Here is a 23,132-nt window from a genome sequence, read left to right on the forward strand (position 1 = left end):
ATATACCCCCCGCGGCCTGCGGCCGCCTCCAGCTCCGGAGCGAGCGTCTGCTAGCGATGGCGCCGGTAGTGCTTGGTCGCCTGTATCTGTGCGCGGTCAGTTTATCGTGGTGTGAACAGTCCCACAAATCGTCAGACTTGCAGTACTTTCAAGGAAAGGTAGTGTGCACTGCAGCAATGTCGGAATACGTGAAAAGCTTGTCGGAATCGGATAAAGAGCGCTACAATGAAAAGCTGTACGTTGACGGCGTTGTTCACCCGTACGCGGGAGCTCTGCCACCATTGGACATGGCTTCGTCCAGGCATACAAGTCATTGGAGGCATGCAATTATTTTGAACCACGTGCATGCGCGCAAGGTGATCAACGTTCATATATGCTATTTAAATATTTTTTCGTTTATTTTCTTTTCCACCGTGGCATATCGCTATGATTCTCATATATCGTTCTGCTCTTTCGGTGCAGTTTCCTCGTTTTTCTTTCTTTCTTTCCGTCCGGCGCAGACCACGCAGCGCGTGTACCGACGCCGGAATATAAAGGCTACCAAAATCTTTGCTTACGACTTGCTCACCACATGCATGTATCGTGACGCAACTACATATGCACTCATTTTGATACTTACCACCTCTACTTAGCCACGATCGATGTTTTCAGAACGAATTGACGTCGTGCCCCTCATTTTGCATTTGATACCTCTCCATTCACAAAATGAACCGCGTTTTCACGGCATGAATTATTGCCCTACGCGGCTGATGCTGTCCGCTGCAGCACTTGGAATGCTTTTATTTTACTTCCGCCATGCAGCATGGTGTCACGGCGTAGTACAAGACGTTCAGCAAAATAATAATAATAATAATAATAATAATAATAATAACGATAATAATAATAATAATAATAATAATAATAACGATAATAATAATAATAATAATAATAATAATAATAATAATAATAATAATAATAATAATAATAATAATAATAATAATAATAATAAATAAATAAAAGGAAAAAAAAAGTCCGCTTGGGCCTCCTAGACGTGGGGTTTCGCCTAAAAACGCGCCGCACATATTTATCGATAAATACCTTTTAAAGAGATGTCAGACGCGAAATGCTGATGCATACGTGTATTCATGGTCGTAAAATAATGCACCACCTCTTAACAAACGACTGGCTTCGTAGGCGCAAAGTCAGCTTTTTTGTAAAGCCTTCTTTACATATATTGTATGAGCCGCGCTACCGCAGTGCGTTTCTAACTCGGATTCTAGACAAAGAGCTAGGGGTTTTAAAAGTATATTGCCTCCGCAATGACGCAGCATACTTTGTCACACACTTCTTCAAAGCGCTGGCCAACGTTTGACGACCGGCCACTACTTTTGGTGCTCTGCGAAACGAGTATGTTGCGGTAAGTTGTGTTTAGATGTATTTTTATGGGCCGCCACCCAACTCGCACCCGTATACGTTTCGCGGTGTTTTAAAAATACTTCGCCTCGGTAATGTGATTTCCTACTTTCACGATCTGCTCTACTATGTTCATGGTTGCTCTGTACCGAATATTGAGATCATAGGTGCGCCATGAAATTAGGAAATTGCTTTGAAATATTTCGGGTCCGTGTATTCCTATGGAAGCTCAGCCTAGTTTTCACCCCCAACCGGCCCAGCCTGGCGACAGAAGCATCACCGCATCGCGCTTACATCCCAAATCGGCGTTGGTCTATAGATTAACTACGGTCACGTAGCGATTGATGACACAGAAACAAATCAAAGTTCAGAGAGGCTTCACCTTGTCTTGCGCGCCTGGTCGAGACCGCTAGCCAGGGCAAACACTGCTGTGACAGTTGACGCCGCGACGCCCCCGTCTTCTTCGTCCAGCGGCGATGCTCCGCTGGCAGCCATCGACGGTGGCAGCGCGTTGGCGCAGGCAGCAGGACCCCTGCAACCGGTCTTCTGCTCGACGTAGGCGCGGTACCAGGGGTCGCGGACGTTGCCCGAGTAGCTCAGGTGCTGCAGGTGGTCGCGGAATCCGGGAACCTCTGCAGGAGCCAGGCGCAGGGATAGGGAGCCAAGGGCCACGTCCGGGTGGCGTGACAGCACATCCCGGAGCCCCAGCGCGACGAAGGTCAGGTCGGACGAGTGAGGCGACGCGGAAGATGTCGCTTCGCGCAAGTGAGTCAGCAGGGCTTCAGCAGCCTTGTCTTTCAGGAACAGTACCACGACCCTATAATGTGAAGAACAGGAGGGTGGCTTTCAACCTAAGGGGAGAAGTTACCTTAATGCAGAAAATCTCATCCTTTGGAGACAACGCGCGACGAACGCAAATTGTTGCGGCGATTACTGTCCGAGCTAACATTCCATTCAGATGGCCAAGCGCTTTATTTTTATTTATCTAAGTCAAGCCAGTCAGAACAACTAAATTCTGAAACCAGGTCAACATGCCAGGAGAGAAGTAGCCCGTTCACCTGGAGCTCACCACTTAGCCAGCTCTGTCGAATTTAGCCAAGCTTTTCAGGTTGCGCAAATGTCATTGGAGACTGGCTGTTCGCGTTCGCCTTTGTCTTGAAGCAAAAACATTGATGCGCAGGAAATAGGTTTTTGTTTGGTTTAGAGGAAATCGTGAAAAAGCAAGGGAACAGTGCCTCACTTATTTGTATGTAGCAAGCAATCCAGCAGAAAACGAGGAAACGGCAAGAGAAAGAAGAGACACACGAAAATCTCGTGTCCTGTGGCCTTGAATTCTTTTTTTTTTTCATTTTCTTGTTGGCTACCACACTCCCTGTCTCACTTTGCACCCCTGCCCTAATGAATAGCATGGCAAGAGTGAGAGAAGTAAATGCAGATGCACACAAAACCACCAAGGATGACATCAATTCGGAGAACACAAGCAGCTAGAGATCCAGGAACGCAAGCGACAACACACATTTGGGACGCACGCAGTTCCTCCATCCGCGGTGACTCACCGAGCGCCCTCTCTGCGCCTCCTCAGCAGCTGCATGACGGCTCCGCGCAGGCTGTCGTCGGAAGCGTCGTCTCTGAGACGCAGCGAGGTGGCAAGGCGCACGGGCCCGCCTTCCACAGCTCGCTCGAACTGTTCCCACACATCCTGCAGCTCGTCATCCTGGTCGTCGAACACCGCCGACACATAGGTCCACTTGAAGTGCCTATATGACGGAAGGCGGCAGGGTAAGAGGCCATTGTCATCGCAGATCATCCGCTGTACCAGCACTCGATTCCTGACAACATCTCAAAGTTGTGTTTGATGATTTACACACCGAAAAAAGGGGGCGAATTTGTGTAAATAACCACAGATGAGAAGAAAGACGAGCGGGAGTAATGTCCTATGCTGGCATTCGTATGTAATGAACAGCTCAGAAACATGATGGCCCTTTCACTGTGTTCATTTTTGTTACATGCAGTGATTACGCCCTATGAAATTGAAAGGCCTTGAACCCTTGGCAGCTTTACTATGACTTGCGCAATTAGTTGATTATAGGAAAAGATTTGTCCCTGACAATGGCAGCACATACTGGTTTACTCTGCAGAGCCCCTTTGTAACTGTCTCTGTTCTCTAATTTAAGCTACACACAACCAGCATTATACAGACAGTGCAAATAACTCATACACACTTCAGGACGCCGTGAAAAAGGTGGGTTGCGCAACCTGCGGGACTAATGCGCACAGCTATACGAGAATGAAGCGGATTAAGCCAACTGACTACAACACTAACAACGGGCTAGCCTCATACCTGAGGACACGGAGAAAGGCCTGGGCCACCTCCGCATTAGAGGGAAGCACCCTCAACAGACTCGGGTAGCGGCGGCCACCCAGTTGCGAGAGCGATGAGTCCGAGGCAATGGTGGGCACACCGGCGGCGGCCGCCAGTACGTCGGCCGCCGGCTTGACCGTACACTGTCCGCCGCTGTTCCTACCGGAGGCAACGAAACCGAACACACGCTCCAGTGTGGGAAGCCGCACGCCCGTGGCCAGAGAGGCGAGCGAGCCGCTCGCGAAGTTGGCGAGGTCCCGGTAAGTTTTCTCGCGGCTGCCGCACACGTCGAAGACCACCGCGCCAAGTCGGACGCCCGGTAGCACAGAGGGGCTGGAGTTTATCTGGTCCAGCGCCCAGAGGAAGGCCTCGACGCGCCGCACGCCGGACTCGGAGACGCGTGGCGAGCAGCGGAACGGCGCGTCGCCGCGCTCGTGCACCGAGAACGAGGCGGCCAGGTAAACGTGTTCGGGCGAAGGCACCACTAGGAAATCCACGGCCTTCCTCGCGCATTGCTGCTGGCAGGTAGTCGCCACGCAGGCTGAACGCAGTTCGGAGAGGGACACCTCTTTGCCGTCACTGCCGCCGTAGGTGACCACAGGCACCATCTCCATGAAGCGGTCGTCGACCAGGTGGCCCGCCTGCGACGGATGGGAACAACGAGAGTTTCGCTTGCGAGGGCGAAGGAAATCGGTACTGTAGCGCCATCGAATGTCGTCCTCATTTTCTTTTATTTTTTTTCTCCTTTCCCGAGTGTGCATCAGCGGGAAAAGGTCACCTTCCCGCATCCCGCCAGCGAACTTCTCCATCTTTCCTATCATTAAATCACTTTCGCAGCATGAGCTGCATCTCACCGGCGCGGCATTGCGACACCGAAGCACGGGTTCTTCCACCATCTTTTTACCATTCACCGGTGCTCAATATTTTGTTTTGAGCATGCGCGACGACAGCACGCAGCAGCTTCCAGTTCCGCCTTCAGGCTCATCTGTAATTGCCGCTCGACAAGATCATTGACTGAAACCTAAAACGGAGCGAAGGACACGGCAAGTTTTATTGCACACTCATTCGTTCGCACGGATGTGTTGATACCTGCGCGCATGCGCAAACATTCGCCGACATGCGATCTTTATAACGCATGGCAGCGAATGTCTACTATAAGCGCGTGAGGCACATAAGCCAATCTGCCGTCGTCGCAACATGACGTCACGCACCACGTGATGTTGACATAATTTGGTTTACAATTTTCTCATTAACGCGATAGAAATAAAGGTCCCGTTAACACAGAATTCCTGCATCGACGTCGATGCCGGCGTTATGAGGGAATACTCTGGCAGCTCGTATGGGTGAGCAATTATTATTCGATAGTTTGCGCGACTTAACGAGGCCACGTGTTAACAGAAAGTAAAGAGGAGCTGCCAACTCGAGTTGCTCAATTGAGGTGGGAAGATGGAATGAGAACCTTCCAAGGCTCTGGGGTACCAGTTCATCCAGGCTACACCTGGAGTACGCAGGTACGTTCATACAGCTTGGTTAAACCGGGATTTTATACACCGAGTGGTCGAGTACGCTTCCGCGTCACATTAATTATCCTCCATATTTTTTTAATAATTTTATCTCGCTTTACGCACTGGCTGTCAACAGATACTTAATCGGTCAGTTTAAAAAAACCTATGCGGGAAGAAGGTGTAGCTAGCAAAGAGTATGCCATATATATATATTTAGAAAAATAGACAAATCCAGCTAGAGTAAAATAGCACCTTCGTCGTGACGTAGTTTCGTAATTCCTTGCCTCTATCAAATATCAATAGGTCATTAGGTCTGATTTTATTGTAATTCGCCCCCATCTAAAAAAACTAGAACAAATTCACGTCTTGTTAAAGCTGCGCTCTTGCTTGTTCCCTTCGCGCAAAGTTTGTACTATGAACTCACTCTCTGCGGCGTGATTCCAGCGGATGACTTGCGCACATTCCAGAGGTCGACGGCGATGTCCCCATGGCCGTGCTCGGTGAAGGTGAACACCTGCTCTTTGTCGCCAACTCGCATGGTGGTAGCACGCCGCACGTGCTCGTCCAACGCCTCACCGACGCCCACGGCAGCGGACAGGAGTCGTGCGCAGTAGGACGCGTCGGTCACCTGCGAGAAGTAGCAAGTGAACTGCGTGTCCGAGGACGATTCGCCGTCATACAGCAAGTACGGAGAACTGCAGTTGAACTCGGTTGCGATAGCAGTGCGGAGTACACACGGGAAGTAACGTGAACTGCATCATTCAGTGTGTCCATTGCTCGCATGTCGGCCGTGAGTAATGATGCATCAAGTACGGGCTGATAGCGTATTACGTCGCAAACCTGCACTATAAGCGGTACCACACTATAACCAAAACATTTTTGTCAGGTGGGAGTGCACGCCAGATCGGTAGTTTCCCTTTCTACCCAATGCCTTCTAAAGAACAGAAAGCAGCTCGCCTAGTCCGCTGCATGCTTAGGATATCGCGCGCAGCGTGACCGCAAAAATTACCGCGACCGCCGCAGCGAAACTGCAAATGCTTGTGTTATCAGCGCATGGCCAGTTCCGCGAAGGCGGTCGCAATGAACTCTGCAGTGGCGCTGCATGCGGTACGCTCAAACATCACTTCGTTCTTTTCTTTCCCACAGGGTGCGCGAGGCGTCTCGGAACTAGACATTTTGGCTGGAAAACAAGCCTTGCGATGAGGCTGACAGAGGAATCCGCATTTAATGTTTAGTGCACTGTGGTGGGAGCCCACGACATCGTACCTCCGTTTTGGTTAGGCAAAAATACCTATCTATAGTAAAATTCTTAATATACCTAGTATTCTATCATCGCGAAGATATTGTAACGCGCAAATCGTTTGGCGCATGTCGCAGAAAACTAGCCAAGTGGCTGTTCCAGCGGCGCACCGACGTTTAACGGTTTGCCGTCTCGCGAGAAATGCGGTGCAGAGCGACCAAACTTGAATGAAGACTCAATCACAACCGGCATTCGGGCACGCTCACGCTTTTACAAAATACGATGATTGAATGAAGGCATGGCAAGATAATGTGGCGCGGAGCGTGCTTCGTGTCGCGTCCTAAACGCATGGTGATGTTCTGGGCCATGCAGGGAAGTGCGCTTGCTGTTCCGTGCCGTCGCAGAGGGAATTTCAAACCCGCACTACACCTGGTATTTCGCTTCGCGCGACCGGGCGACTGAGTCCTATGGGGGGCAGGCCGGTGGCCGGCGAAAATGGCGCTATAGACGGTCCCGCGCTATAAGCGGTTATGTTGTAACTGGTCTCCACTACTGCATTTCTTTGAAATCACAGGGCCTCGGGTCAGGCGGAAGTTTAATGTCACAACCTATGCTGTCCTACAGATATATTAGCACGATAGTGCAACAGCAATGGCGTTGGCTACTTACGCCGAAGGCATCGTGCACTGGTCTCCAATTCTCATCTGAACTTAATTTTATGCCTTTATAGCAAATATATAGCTACTTTTGTTCTGAAAGATGTGTGTGCAATTTCTGTCCAGCACACTATATGACCTGACGCCGCCTCCTTTTACAAACACACTTTGGTGGCCAGGCTGTACGAGTCAGCATGTAGTTGAGCCCAAACTAAATGGCAGTCGAGTTCTTGATTAGAATGTTGTGGCAACTGAACAGGATGCTGATCAATAAAAATAATAGTGATTTAGCCACGCGCAACTTTTACGTGCTAAGTCTGAACGTGCGTTCGCACTAATCAGGCTTATGCCTATTCATAGAGGTTTCACCGCGCTAACACATAGAACAAAAGTAAGAGCAACACCACGGTGGAACCACTATAAATAACCAACTAGGCCCAATTCTCGCCATTTTATGCCTATTATGTTCAGGAAAATCTAATCAATCTTGACTAGGAAGCTCTAATTACAGCCAATGTGTTTTCAGAGAGCAATATACTACTGTAATGTGACCTTACATGTGAGGCTTAGCCGGGATTTTTAGGCTTAGCTAAGCGTACCACGCTTAAATGGCTTACACAATTACGCCAATCGGTGCTCAGCAAGTCTAAGCTTCATTCCTAACTTTGCTTCTCACATGTGCAAGTAATGTTAATTACGACTCAATAGGTTTGGCCTTTACCTTGAGATGCGCTAACGGCCATCCATAGCAAGTCAGTAAAATCATGTATAGCGAGGCTAGGCTTGGTTATTGCCATAGCAATGCTCATTTAAGCAGACGGAATGCAGAATGCAGTGAAATTTATCGTTCTAGGTGAAATCGCTTTCGTACTAAAATGAGCACAGTGCGCTCGTACTTTTTTCTTTATTGCCTGGCTTTGACACACCGCGTTTCACCAAAACAAAATGAACAAAAATCACACAAAACGCTATTCACATATGAACCGTCGTGATCAGGCAGCATGGAACGGGCTTCATCACTCTAAACTTCACGCACACACAACAAAGGCTCTAGTCTTGAGAGCCACTCGGGAGGTTCCGCACCAGCTTTCTGAACTGCCAAAAACCTATCCACGTTTTCCCGAGAATAAATTCGGGCAGGCCGTGCGTCACCACAGTGATAACCAGCCATTTTGAGCGCCATATACCGTGGAGCCCCACAAGCATAATTAAATCAAATGGCACCCCATCCTCACTTTCTATGTGTAAGTACCGGATACCGTAAGGATCTAGCGAGAAATCTTTCATTAGCGTTCTTTGCATTACATCCCACAAATAAACCCTTCCCAACAGTGTAAAAAAAAAAGACATGATATATTGTTTTTGGCTTCCTGCATATTAAACAGTGCGATCCGCAGGATATAATTAATTCCTTTCCCTATAAAAATGTTTTACCGGCAAGGTTCCGGTGTGCAATTTAAAAAAGAAGGTTTTTGCTCCTCTCTAATGCACGCAGTGCACTCTGGATTGCGGTGCCCTGCAACCGAAACATGAATAAGTGAGTAAAAAGAGAGTAGCTTGTCCTCTACAGCGCACTCCCTATTAAAGTCAGAGCATGTCTGTGCCCCGGGGCAGGTTTTCATCAATAGGAATACGAAAGCCAATTCTCACTTCATCATATGCGAAGTTCTAGCAGTTCAGAAGATTTTAAATAAGATTTTAAATTTTAAATACTATCTAATTAACAATATCAAAACTTCTGATGCTACATTTAAAAGTCTCCTTTAATTGCCAATTACATGAAATAAATATTATTTAGGAAGAGGCTATGATTCTGTTACCAAAATATACAATTCCGTACAGTTAGCGATGAAAATGTACCTGAGGGCCTGGATAAAATGCCCTAGAGGACATGTTATTCCCTTTTTGCTCTCTTATAGACTTATTCTTATGTACAGTGTGCTTGCGGTGCACCCTGACTCGTGGTGCTCTCTGGCTCGCGGCGCGCTCTAGCCTGTGGTGCAACCCTACATAGCTGAGGAGTACCGATACCGAACAGCTGCTTTCAGTCGCACAGCGGTAATGGGAACAGCCGCTCACCTCTCGCGAGCCACCGCAAACCTGCTCGCGGAGGTCCCTCAGCGCGGTGGCCGCCACCAGCACCGCCTGCATGACGTCCACCACCGAGCGGCTGGGCAGGAGCGACACAGAGCACTCTTGGCCCTGCTGGGCGTGGTGGCAGGAACGGGCCTGCGACCACAGCTTGCCAAAGAAGCGGTCTTGGTCGGGGCGCAAGCGCTCGTAGTACGACTCAAAATCCAACACCTGCGTAAAGGTCGACATGAACCTGAGTTGTGACGCTGCACTGTTCAAAAGAGAGTGCCTAACAGCATTAACTTCCACAGAAGAAAAATGCGATCTGATCAAGGGTGCAGTCCTGAAATTAAAAGAGGACACCGAGATGAATACATAGAGATATGCTTTTGTAAAGGCGAAGCTCGTAACCATAGCGTCACTTGTGAACATCTTCAGCGCTAGAAATGCATTACCGATTAATAAAGAAATAAAGAAGGAATGAGCATGGACAGGACGTGTAAGGCGAAAGGACGATAACCGGCGATTGCTGAGGGTAACAAATTTGATTCCAAAGGAAAGCAATCATAGCAAAGAGGGGGGCGTGGGGGGATGTGAACGGATCAAATAAGCTTGTAGGGGTCAAGTCGACACAGCAAGCGTTTAAAGGGCTAGATTAATTTGAGGGTATTCTAGAGGCCTTTACCCTGCAATGAATTCGGATGATGATGATGATGAAAAATGTCGCTGCTTCTTAGACTTAAACCTACAAGCTAAGAATAATTTAGAGATTCTTACTGAGCGGCACTGAAGGTTTACTGCACAGGAATTACCTGGCCGTACTGGGGACGCAGCAGCACGGCGCCCAGGGCATCTTCCTCGTGGCCGTCGAAACTGACAGGCTGCCCACCGCCGTGAATAAGGACCAGATCGGCGTGGTCTAGGAGTCCCTCGGACCGGGCCCTGCGAAGCTCCGCCAGAAACCGTACAGTGTCCTCGGCGTTTGTCCACAGAACCACTGCTCTGGCGCCACTGGCCGCAGCCGTCGCAAGGCGAGAGATTAGGTTTGGATCAAGGTCCCGGCCGACAGCCAGCGTCGCTTGCACGGCGACGCAGATGCGAACAGTCTCGGCACGTTCTTTGAAAGCGTCGGCGGCACGGGACTCGCTCTGGCTGGAAACGACGGAGACGTAGCTCCAATCAAGGCTCTGCAGGTATGCCACTGCTGCATCAGCGATCTTCTCGACTGGGAGCGGGATTTGGTACAGGTAGCCCTTGCGGGGATCGTGGGAGGCTGCCAGGTCTGTGGTGGATACCAGGGTGACGTTTAGACGGGACAGGAGGGACGCGGCCACGCGGGTGTCTTCGGACGACAGAGATGAGCTCACAAACACAGTAGGAACGCCCAGTTCGGAAAAGTGCTCCAGAACGGCCGAAACGTCACGAGTGAGAATGGACGCCGAGGAGCAGGTGTCGATCACGCGCAAGTCCAGCTTAAGGCCCGGCAGAAGGAGGCCGTTGGAGTTTATCTTGCGCACCATCCAGCTGGCGGCTTCCAGGTCTTGCACAGCCAGACGATTGACAGACTCGCCGCACTCGAACGCGGAGTGGCCAGAGTTGTGCAGCGGAAGCAACACTGGAAGAACGATGTCTGCAGCAGTCATCCCGGCATCGCTGGCCGGCATGGACGACGTAGAAGTGATGGCTGCTTCTGCCTCTTCCAGACGAGTCGTACGGAACCTGTGACGCAAAGAAACTGAGTGAACAGTGGCATGGGAGTATTTTTCCTGTGGCGTTTTAAAAAGCATTACGGTTACTTTGACAGCTAAAAGAGAATATTTTGCAGTTGTGCTCAAAAACCGGGTTTCAGAGACGTTATCAACACCGAAACAACAGACTCCTACAAGGCTTACCTGATGCAGTTATGGCATGTATCAGCAGAACACAGCGCCGGCATAAATCGGGTGTCCTTCTGCAATAGCTTGGCCTCCTCGGAGTCGTAAAGTATAAGCTTGAGGAAGAAAGAAAACAACAGAGAAAGCTTTACAATAACAGCTGAAAAACAAGTTCCGCCAAAACAGAAGAAAAAAGCTTGTCGTTGCGGTTATCGCTATCGCTACGCCGAACATTTGTGAACAAGGAATTCTGCACAGACCGCTGATGTCGTGCATGAATGTACAGGTGGCGTAATACTGTGTCATATAAAATACAACTTGTATTTGCTTCTTGGAAACATGACAGCTGCTTTCAGAAAGACATTTGTATTTTTATGGGCTCAAGTGACTATTTTATGGTAACCTCTCGCTCTGTATATTACTAACGCCTGTGAAACGTCGCTATTCAGGGCCAGTTTATTAACCACGCTTCGCCACCGGCACTAGCCGACGGTGACGGAGAAGTATGCACATTCAGACCTTGCCGACTCAAGAGAGTCGACGCCGCATAGGCGGGCTACTTTTCGTATCTAAGCCTAAATGCGTACGGCAGATTCTGGCCATCCCCTTAATTGATTGCAGAACGTTTATGACTTCCGTTTTCATTGTACATCTAAGGAAAGCAGAGGGATGTCCGGGTGTTCTGCTCTACGATCTAATTATCCTGGTCTTGGCAGCGACTCACGGTGTCACCTGCAGCGATTAACGAGCAGGCACTATTGAAGGAACAATAACTCTCTTCAGAGAGCATTTTTCAGTATACGTCTTAACTTTCAATAAGTGCCTTTCAATAGCCTGCTCGCAGCAGTACTTCGTACCGCAAACTGAGTGGTGCTAAGAAAACATAGGTTCTACTGAAAATCAAAACAAGCAAGGGACTCAATGTAGAATGAATAGGCCATTGTGCAAGCAAAACGAGGTTCGGTTTGCTTGCATACAGGTCCATCGATTCTATATTGAGTCCCTTGCTTTCATAGCTCTAGCATGTTTAGAACGTCAAATGGAAACTCTTGTTTTGGTCAGCATACTTGTTTGAAGTCGATTCCCTTAACGGCGTCATAGAGAAAGCGAGTCAAGGCAAGATGGCTTCCTCCGAGCTCCCCAAAGACGTCTGAAGCGGCGCGCGCCCCTCTGCTGGCAGCGGCGCCCGCGGATGGCGCAGTGTTGTCGTCGCTCGCTTTGGAGGCTGCGGCGCCGGGTTCCAGGAAGGAGCTTGCGAACTGGCGCCTCGTTAAACGCCGCAGCTCGGGGCACAGGCCGGGCTGTCCACGGCAAAGGGCCTTCCAGGCAGAGCGCAGAGCCTGTGCCAGCGTGAAGACGCCACGGGCGGCCGGCAGGGCGCGAGATGTCCGCACCAGGGCCAGCGCTGGCTCTCGACTCAGGGACAAGTCGGGACATGGAGCCGCGTTCTCAAGTCCGGGGACCCTGTGAGTCGGCGATGCGGGTATTTTGTGTCATCACAAAATATTATGCTGGATGACTGGTTGCAGACGCTCTACGTGCTGGTTATAGTATTTTTAACCGTAGCCAAAAGGATTTCTTTGTGACGTATGGCGCCACTGACTACATACGCTGTAACATCAAGGTTCTGCGCTCGCTGCTGACCAGCCATGCGGAAAATACAAATACGATGAGGGGTACGCTGTGTGGCAATCCTAGAGTCTTAGGGCCAGTGACGACAGCACGTTGTCATAGCTATAGCTTTTGGTACCATTGCTTTGACTCTAGTGAAAGCAAATAGAACCCCAGGTGGTCGATATTTCTGGAGCCCTCCACTACAGCATCGCTCATAGCCTTAGTTGCCCTGGGACGTTAAGCCTCACAAACCCACAACCGCACATAGTGCAGTTTTCTTACTTGCTAAGTTTGAAAACAAGGTGCGAAAATAAAGTCTCGAATGTGCCGCTTTTAGACATCGCTGTGCTGGAGGGCCAGGTCAACCTCAATCGACAAGTTATAGAGGCATGAATCCCACTGGCCTCTGCTTTTGTCAGAGACGGAGTGATAGGCACCAAAAGAAAATAAAGTTCATTTAATACTTTCAGGAATACTAATAACAGAATTTTGCGTGCTTGCCTTGTAGAACCTTCTGTTCAGCAGAAGCAAAATAAATGGCTCACAAATATTAGGAATTAGCGTACGTCGCACACTTCCGATCCCGCGAATATACGGCGCGAGTCTTCTATCAAATACATTAAAGTTGAATTACTTTTCCTGACATTTGAAGCTGTTCCTTCAACGAAAACGCAGCTACAGGTCCCTTGAATAGAAGATTCCATGCCTGAGATAAAGAAATGACAGCGCTGCACAGCCACTGCGCGCCGTGGTACTTCGCAAAGTCCATCTTGATTTCGTGTTTTGGAAAGGCGATTCTTTTTCTTGACGCGAGCTCACGATGTCCTTCTCTTCAGCGGGAATTCGAACCGTATGAGGGAATTTCGACTTCTAAGAAAGCTAGGTGCGCCGAAAATTTTTTTGAAAATTTTCGTGCATAATCGTAGAAGCCGTGAAGTGAAGAGCTAGTGATTGCAACACGTATGAGATGACTATTCTGTGCGTGACATTTTAGATAACTCCTCACGAACAACGACACTAATGGAACGAGGATCCATACTGTTGCAGACAACTTTACAGCGTATCCTCGTCCTGGATTTGACGTAGCTTAAAAACAATCAGTAAAGGCCATGCATCGACACTCAGCTGGTCAGCCGGCAACTCCGACGAGCGAAGCCGAAGCGAGGCTATATCTCCATTGTACATCTCGATGCGCAAATTTTCAGACACAGATAGCTCTAGTGAACAGATGACCTGCGAGAGAATAGCTCCTCATTCAGCTGTTCTGCAATCGGAGAAAATATATTTCTCAGCCTTCCTGGGGAACGATGAAGCGAAGACGGGTGCAGCGCCGCCCCCTTGTGAGGGTACCTACTCTCTCGCACGCTCGGATAGCAATGGCATATGAGCCAGCAGTCGAATGCGGGAATTTCGGAGCGCGAACCACTACTCCAAAACCATGATGACTGGCCCAGAAAAGTTCGTTTCAGCTGCAGATAGTGTGAGAAACGCGGCGCACCTGATACCCTGGATTCTGCACCGCTTCTGCCTGGCCACCAGTTCCAGGTACCAGTGATCCTGCGGCTTCCTAGCATCGGCGACCAGGCTCAGGTTGGCCCAGTGGTCCTCAAATGAACCGACCGTGGGGGGGTACGGGGCGAGCGAGTAGAAGCCGCCCCGGTTAAGCAGCGGCCCCAACCGGCGCAGGGCTTCTTCTCCAGGCACCCAAGAAAAGAACCACTGGCGGTGACGCAGGAACGAGTCCGGGTCCGAGGCGATGAGCTCGGCCAACGAGTCGGCAGCGTCGGGCGCGGCGATCACGAACACCGGTGTGGTATCCTCCAGCTGGGCGAGCAAGTTGCGCAGCCTGAGGCGCGCGCGGTCGCCGCCTTCAACGGGCAAACTCTCGACGAGCGTGACGCACGGCGAGGCGGCCGACACGGCGCGCTGGCTCAGCGCCTTGACCACCGCCAGGCTGGGCTCGTCGTGCGAGTGAAGCACGGCAAAGTGCTCCCACTTCATGTCGAACGCCGACTCCAAAAGCAGCTGCGGACAGAGGAGCCAGGCTTAGGTAGACGATCATGCAGCAACGAGAAAGCGCGTCGTCATTTCTCCAAAATGCCGCGTTAATGGAAAATGCAAAAGGTTGAAGATTTCAGGAACTTCTGAGCTAAAACGTACACACTTCAACTTAATCTACCAAACGTGAATCATACTGATCGAACAAATCAAAAAGGGAGAGACATGGGCGCCGTATTGAGTGAAGGAGACTACCAGGATCTCCCAGGTCTTGCCTCGCACGCGCTGTCTCTTTCACGCAACACCAATTTACCGCGCTCCCGATTAATCGAGGTTCCAAACCATTTATACTGAAATATCTAATCACTAAATTTACGTACAATGAACAAAAATTGAAATTTTGACGCGAATAGTAAAAGTGGTCTTTGCAGCCCGCCTATACATAATGGTTATTGGTCGGTAATTCTTTCATAGACTTCGCATTACAACAGGGCATACTGAAGCTGCGGACTTACTTAAGAACAACGACTCAATGTTCACCTATCGCCAAATTTTGGAGGGTTGGTTCAGTTTGGTTTACTGGTGTTTAACGTCCCAAAACGAATCAGGCTATAAGAGACGCCGCAGTGGTGGGCCCCGGAAATATGGACCACCTGGGTTTGTTTAACGCGCACTGACATCACACAGCACACCGGCGCATTGCTTTTCTCCTCCATCTAAAAAAGGCTGCGGTGGCCGGGATTCGGTCTCGCATCGTTGGACACGGTAGTCTAACGCCCTAACCACTGCACAACCGCGGCGGGCCGTTGAAGAAGGTGACTCCGACGAAAATAAATTAATTTCTTCATAGCTACACTATATTGCTCTAGCTATAATGAAGCTTTGCGTAATTTCCGCAATCACAGATTGCGCACGCCTATTTTACGATGCATACAGTGACGACAATCTTTTCTAAATCTGCATTATATACACTAATTGACTACAGGTGTACAGGTGTACCGCTACGGTAATACAGAACACGCAGTGGCGGCCAATAAAAAATTGTGCATGCCAACGTGCTTTATGAACAGATGCACAGCAGAGAGCGAGAAAGCGTCGGCACATCCGGCTCACCCATCCCGATTAACTGATACTCGCCTTATCGCCGGCGCTAGAGAGGCCGCGTTGTTACCATCACTGCTTGCCAGGGGAGCTTTCATTTATCCATGCTAGCAATTATTGTCTGCCGCCGTGGAGCAGACATGTTTGCCTTCGGCGGCGTGCGCTTTCTGCTTCGTCAAGAATGGCACCATGCCCGTATTTCGTGACCATCATGGTTCGAGCTTCACTTCACAGCGGGTTTGTGCACTGAGGAGAATAAACGCTAACGCATTGCGTTGGCGCATCAAGCAGAGAAAACTTTGTTTGCTATGAAAATTCAACCTTTTGGTTTCTGTTTCGTTGTCTCCAGTGCAAGAAGCGAAGATGTGTCTAAACAAGGGGCCTTCAATTAACTCGCACTTGCTAGGCCACATGACCTCTATTTGTGTCAAAGAAAACGCAGCTAATACATGCAGGATGCTCTTCTTCTCATGCGTGCGCATGAGCCAAGCAAAATGTTTACACTTATGATTAGCTTTTATGTCCCATAGCGCAACAAACGCGCCGCCAGTTGAAGTGTGAACCACGGCTGTTACACAGACTTAAAGTAGTTGCATTCCTGACGAAGCAAAAAGTGCACGCTGCTGAGGGTCAACTTTTGTGTGCGATGGGCACAAGCAATAAACCCTTGAATAAGTTAGAATTACTATATAGGCATTGCCAGAGTACCGCGTTCCTTTTCTTTCTCAGCCAAGCAACCGTGCGTGTAGCGCCGTGAAGCAAAACCCTACGGACATACTGGCTGCAAATATTTTCATCATCCGTTGTGAGTATGGCGTGCCGAGCTGTGTGCGAGCTGTGGGGAAGAGACTTATTTCGATTAGAACAGCCAAAGTAATTCCTTCTCGGCTGATTTTCAGTCTGGCTGATTGGCTCCTACGGAGAAGACGTACGGCTTCACTGCACAACTTGATTGCTTACACGGTACCCTCGCGCAACTCTGGCAAAACCTATGTAGTAACTGTAGAATAACTCATTGAAAAGCGCCCCTGATGGTAAGAGCGCGGCTTCGCTCATGTCGGAGATTAGGCGAGCATTAGATCATCGAGATGAGTCGGCCTTGTGAGCCAAAGCTCCCTCGCTCTCTGCTGCGCATCTACCGGGAGAGCACGTTGGCATGCAGTTTTTTTTAGTGTGCCTCGATGTTGCCCGCGCGCCGCCGTTCCAACGGAGGCGCGCGGGCAACATCGAGGCCCCCTAGTTTTTTCCAGTTCTGCCACCGCTCGCGTCCTCCGTATTACTTCTGGTACACGTGCACTTGTGAGCAACGAGATCTGAACCGAGGTGTCACAAAGGGCCGTCAGACAAAGCAGCAAGCTCCCACCTTAGCGAGATATTCTGGCGATGATATGGCGCTGCTTTCCATGGGGATGGTTGGGACGTCGTGCTCCCTCAGAAGACTGCCGATCAGCTCTTCGTCCCTCAGAGTGCTTGTCATGAGCGTACCTATAGCGTAGGGTAGAACGCACGCAAATGAAAAGCCAGCACTCATTGCAGATGTATCAGCATGTAGACAGCACAGATCGCTTGTGCGCATTCTCTTGGTGCGTTTAGGTGTGGCCGTTCAATAAACGTGCGACTTAATTAATAAAAGTTTATAAAAAGTCCTAACCGCGACCTATAAGCCTTAGAAAATCGTTCGGTGTTATCTGCTTTTTAAGCTGATCCGACCTGAGAGAATATAAGCCAAACTGGGCGCGATGACACCAGAAAAAAAAAAAATGAATTTCCGGCTGACAAGGCAGGCGAATAAAAACAACCTCAAATATTATTATGATTTAAGGTTGCCTACAATTTGTAAGACTGATAATATCGGGAGAAAAGCCCATCTCTGCCCTGTTCCCGGTACAAGGCGACGCTGTATATGCGCATGGACCATACATACATTATTAAAGCTTTCAGCACATGCTTGATCGGTGCATTTCCTGACTATGCGATTAAACTGTCGAGGAACTAGCTACGCTTGAAATTTACCGGAAGAATCACAGCAGCGCAAAAGCAAAACAACCTAACTTCGACGCTTAGAACGCACGCAGGACAGGTTACTGCCACACACTGTACAGCTCGCATTTAGTTCCCCCTTTCAAAATCACAATATGATCTTACACATGTGCGGCGAAAGTCCCAAAGAACGAACTTTCTACCCTGCCTTTCGCCACTGTGAGCAGAAAACTTTTCACGGGCCCAGGTCGCAATATGTATTCGTATCTGCTCCGAAGCTCTAGGAAGAAAATGTCATCTCGAGCGTCTCCGGCAGATCACGGGCTTACTCACTTTCGTTTCGCCAGTCTCATTTCTGAATTCGAACGTTGCAATTTATGCACCCATATAGGTCATTTGGAAGCTTCCACTATAAAATTACTCGATTTCGGGCTAACCAGAGCACGCATGTGGTGAAAGAATCGGTGCATTCGGAAAATTTTCGCAGACTACTTGTGAGCCTTTACGAACTTTGGCTCTGTGAGCGAAAATTCCTGAGCTAATGCACCGACCTTCTAAAGCCGGAGTTAGCCGTCTTAATGCATGCACAGCAGCGCCCCCTTTAAGAACGCGTGTATACACAGCGGCGCGCCTGACTCCTGGCGGTACGAATCGATTCAAAGCAAATCCCGAAATGCTAGGACGGATTTCAGAGGGTGCCTTCGCACATAGAGGTGCGCAGTGAGGTCGCTGACGGCGTCGCCCATGAACGATGTCTGCTAAGAAAGAAAACGCCAAGAAGTCATCGAAAAAAGTGCTCTACCGTTCAGAAGTATGCGGTGTCAGCCTAAACAGCCTTAAGAATATCCAGGGTGCCGACTAATGCAGAGGCCAAACTGTATACTTTAAGGCCCTAGTAAAGGTTCTGCCGACGCTCCGGCATGCAAGTACAAGATCGGAATACGATGCAGAACGGTGTGTACAAATTTTGCACACGATAAGAAACTATTGGCAGGTGTGCTTGCGGTCTTTGACTCTCCGACGTCTGCAACGAAGCTTTATTTTATTATTCTAGTTATAATTATTATTATTTCACTATTATTTTTATTTCCATTTGTTATTTTTATTATCCATTTTATTTTATTGGTTCCTTATTTTTACGGAGACCTTTTATCTTTTATTGTGCGATCTGCTCTTTAATTTCTATGTGACGGGCACACCAACACCGTCTCTCCCATAACAAACTATCAGTGTGAACAAACTGGAACAACAGCGCAATACCCTAAACGAGATGCGGCGTAGGTTCTCGAATAAATATTAGGATTCTCATCTCCGTTCATGTTGTTTGTTTCCTTCGTAAAATATGGTCCGCTGCGCGTAAGGTATTTTGTGGTAAGTGGTCTGTTTTTAGAGCTATTATTATACCGTACTTTTTCTCTTTGCGTTTCATTTCTTGTTGTAATATTTAAAATCGACTGTAACAACATTTATAATTATATTATTCAATCAATAAATGAAATAAACCATTGAGGTGCTTTATAGTACGACCTGCTCTTTTCTAAGTGACGAGCACACCGCCTCTTCTTGTACTAACCAACTATTTGGGAACAAGGGTATAGTTCTTTCGAACGTTTAGATTCTACGGCCCTCTTTCGCCAGCTTGCAGTATAAAAAAAAAAAGGGGGGGGGGGTATTTTAAAAGGGCGCCCAGATACTACCGACGGCGTATTTACAATTGATCACACAGTTGACTGGATGCACTTTTTACGGCGTATGCATAACCGACTCACCGATCACCCTGGAGCTGTTGGCAGTGCCGACGCAGGTCTCGGTGCTCCCGCGTAGGACGGGCAGTAGTGCGTCCAGTTGCAGGTAAGCCCTGGCCTTGTGGCCGCAGGAGTCGAACACCCGCATGCCTAAACACGGAAAGAAGAAGAAGCCGTGGGAAACATCACTCTGGCCAAGATCAAGGCAAGCAGAGTACGAAGGCGCGCAGCTCCATTAAATTACCGCATTTATATATGACGCGTTTTGTGCAGAAAAAGCTCACTGGTCATCGAAACGGTTTTTTTTTTTTGCTTCGCTAGGCCTATACGTGCGCCCCTAGTATGAGATGTACGACCTAAATTCTAGCTTGCGAACGCCGCAGAGAACCTACTAACTTCATAAAAGGCAATATTCAAACCGCTAACAAATAGACACTCACAAATAGACACACAGGACAGACGCCGACTCCAACTTCTTTTGTGAAACAACACCACACAGAAACTTCAAGTGAAATATGGCTTAGCTCTGCTATGGCTGGATATACGTAGCGAAAAGCAGCGACTATCTCGTGATAAGAAGTTAATTTCGCCAGTCTTGTGCGCCGTTCGCCAGCAGCTAAACTCTGCTTGGCTTCCATGTCGAGCGCGTATGAGTTCACCGGTGTTCTATAATTCGTTTACAGGGAAGGAAATGTGCAGCATCTGTCACTCGCGGAAGGCAAGAAGCGCCGCCCGGCGGCATTGGAGTGCACTCATTCCCGCTTGGTCCTCATAGCTGACAGCAGATGGGTGACGTCCCATCCTAGACGTCACCCTAATTGAGTAACTTAACCATTTTAGTATTTGGTCATTTAAAATCGCGCGCCAGTCTCAGTATCTGTCATTCGCGGAATACAGCTATCATCCTCAAGGTAGAAAGGCGGAATTACGAACAGCATTTCACGATTTCACGACCCGGGGCGTGGCACAGCGGTAAAGCGCTCGGCTGGGGATCCAAGGGACGGAGATTCGATCCCCGGATGGAGACTATTTTTTTTTTTTTTATGAGAAGGAGTCTCACACCTCTTAAGCGTTGCTAGGCAACGCCGATAGAGCTTGGCGAGGGGGCTGCGCAGCTGGCCTTGGCTGTGATGTCACGGCATACGGCATACGCGAAGCTCGGCTCCTATCCTCGTTAGTGAAGCTTTTCACTTCAAAAAATTACTCTCACACCGTCGGCAACACATATATGCCAGTTTAGGCCTTCCCTATCTTAACAAAATTCAAAAGAAGACTTTCACTACTAAATAGTGATACTGATGAGTCACTGATGCATTCCGAACGTAGCCTTTTTATATAAGAGGCTTCGAGCAATTCACGGGCAAGAATATCCCTGATCCTGCTTAAAATCCTAATTTCTGTGAACGTCGGTTCATACTTTCGCTTTAAATCGCACGACTGGCAATGGGCAGGCAGATGAAAATTCGGACTGTTTTACACAGAATTAACGCTTATGCTCTGCAGTGTGATCAATCACACATCGGCCAGTTCGTCCGACGTATGCCTTGCCACAGGTTAAGGGGATTTGATAAATAACCCCGGTGGCACATTTGACGTACGACTTGACGTGCTTTTTAGTGCAGCCTTGTTTTCTATTGACATCGCCCGTGACTCGTACGCACATGTGAACAGAAAACAAGGCCGCACTAAAATGCACGTCAAACCCCATGTCAAAAATATGCCACCGGCGTTATTTATCAAATCCCCTTAACCTGTGGCAAGGTATACATCGGCCAAACTAGCCAATGTGTGATTGATCAGTGACTTTTCTGTATCACTATTTAGTAGTGAAAGTTATCTATTGAATTTTGTTAAGGTTGGGAAGGCCTAAAATCGCAATAAAACTTTGGTTGGGCCTAGTTGGTTCATGATTTTCTGAGGAACTAAAGAGCGCAAACAGAAGACAATCCAAAGAGAAGAAGAGAACACAAGGACAGGCGCAAGTACTCGCATACTACATATGTTGCTGACCGTGTGAGAGTATTTGTTTTTTAAAGAAGTTTCTGTGTGGTGTTGCTTCGAAAAAGAAGTTGGAGTCGCCGCCTGTCCTTTGTGTCTATTTGTGAGTTTCTACTCGTTAGCACTGTGAATCTTTTCTTTTATGAGTAATACACCAACCAACTAGCCCAGCAATTAGTTTTACACCTAACTTCAGACTAAGCGCGTATACGCGCACAAAGGATGTTAACAAACACACGCCGACCGTGGCCACATAACTCGTGCGCCAGATATAGACGTACGCGTATAAAAGTCCCAGCTTGTGCTGGCTTTTGAGGTCCAGCTTTTAGCAGCGTTCCAGCAGCGGACGCACCAAGGCGTTTCCTTTCTGCAAACGAACGGCTGCTAACGAATACGAACATTGCTGCAATGTGCGGAGAGGCTACTGTCAAGCGAAGCTTGAATGGATTTCAGCTAACGGAAGCAGTACGCCCGAATAGCTGCGCGTAGGAGGTAAGTGTGGACATTAATTAGAATTAATGGTGAACACTTGTTTTTTTGCATCGTGTGAATGTACATCTGCTCTTTAACGACCAACACGCTTACTTTCCGAATTAGTGATTGGGACAAAGCGTCGGGCTAAAAGTAACCCCGTACAGAGGAGAAGCGAATAATAGTGCGAAGGCCACTAGACAGCAGGCGCCGGAAGCACCAAATGAAGACCGACAGCGCATTTGCGTGTCCCAATAGAGCCGGGAGCCCAATGCGACAGCCCCTTTCTTACAGCGGGAAACGGACAGGTTTATAGTATCGCCTGATGTCACAGTTAACGGGGAGTGTCGTTCAAACCGTCCTCACACTAAAGCGAGTGCACGGAACTCCTGCAAATTAAGTCAGATCGCTGCCCTACCTCATCATTCCTTTTGCTCGTGTCTACGACTTCGTACGCAGAGGTTTCCAGCCCTTCGATTTCATTACGCACTAAGCCGTCAACACTAATCTCGCTTCGGTGAACGCTTTCAGATCTAGCTAAAAATTCATCCTGAGTTACTGGGAAACCAGCGCAATCATTGTAACGACAAGGTTTTCAGACCTGCCCCCCCCCCCCCTCCCCCTCTATCATTTCAAAGCAGAAAGTAGCAGACGAGACCCACCAGGACTCCAGCTAAGCGTAAGAAAAATACTGAAGAACAGGATCAGTAATTAAACAATATAAAGAAGCCATAAGAGCAAGCTGAGCCGTCTTCAAAGTCATTGTGCTCGGATGCCTCACCAGGGCTGAAAATTGCATTCCCTTCACCATTATTCTAGTTTCGCTGTGCTGACGGCTTACACTGCGAAACCGCTGTGAATGCACAATTTGAATATTCTAATTGCTGCAAGAACGGCTGGAAAGGGAATGCCTCTTACTCTTTTTTTTGTGTGTGCGCGGAAGTTACAATTAAAAGATTGAGTTCATCCAGGACATATCCAGTTGACCGCTTGTATCATACCTCACACAGTAGTTGCATCTAAGCTGAGAAAGAAATTCAGGGGTAATTACATAAGCCTGGCAAATCTCTCGCCAGTACATAAATTAACTTTTATTGAGCGCAGTGTACAACCAACAAAATTA

The 23,132-nt window shown here is 48.6% G+C and overlaps 1 protein-coding gene across 1 annotated transcript in view; it reads right to left on the bottom strand.

Moving 5' to 3' along the window:
• The window catches only part of LOC146194510 (uncharacterized), a 191,696-nt gene that overhangs the window by 18,690 nt on the left and 149,874 nt on the right, over nucleotides 1-23,132 (bottom strand). The window contains exons 5-15 of the mRNA XM_084597449.1: nucleotides 19,565-19,690; nucleotides 17,179-17,300; nucleotides 14,215-14,741; nucleotides 12,170-12,566; nucleotides 11,121-11,218; nucleotides 10,041-10,947; nucleotides 9,235-9,459; nucleotides 5,684-5,887; nucleotides 3,734-4,395; nucleotides 2,949-3,149; nucleotides 1,775-2,209 (exon numbers count right to left, since the gene is read on the bottom strand). Coding sequence (XP_084453575.1) covers nucleotides 1,775-2,209; nucleotides 2,949-3,149; nucleotides 3,734-4,395; nucleotides 5,684-5,887; nucleotides 9,235-9,459; nucleotides 10,041-10,947; nucleotides 11,121-11,218; nucleotides 12,170-12,566; nucleotides 14,215-14,741; nucleotides 17,179-17,300; nucleotides 19,565-19,690 — 3,904 coding nt within the window. The remainder of the gene's footprint in view (nucleotides 1-1,774; nucleotides 2,210-2,948; nucleotides 3,150-3,733; nucleotides 4,396-5,683; nucleotides 5,888-9,234; nucleotides 9,460-10,040; nucleotides 10,948-11,120; nucleotides 11,219-12,169; nucleotides 12,567-14,214; nucleotides 14,742-17,178; nucleotides 17,301-19,564; nucleotides 19,691-23,132) is intronic.

Source organism: Amblyomma maculatum, chromosome 3 (genome assembly GCF_055883805.1).
Source record: "Amblyomma maculatum isolate TAMU_Amacu chromosome 3, ASM5588380v1, whole genome shotgun sequence".
Classification (NCBI taxonomy): domain Eukaryota; kingdom Metazoa; phylum Arthropoda; class Arachnida; order Ixodida; family Ixodidae; genus Amblyomma; species Amblyomma maculatum.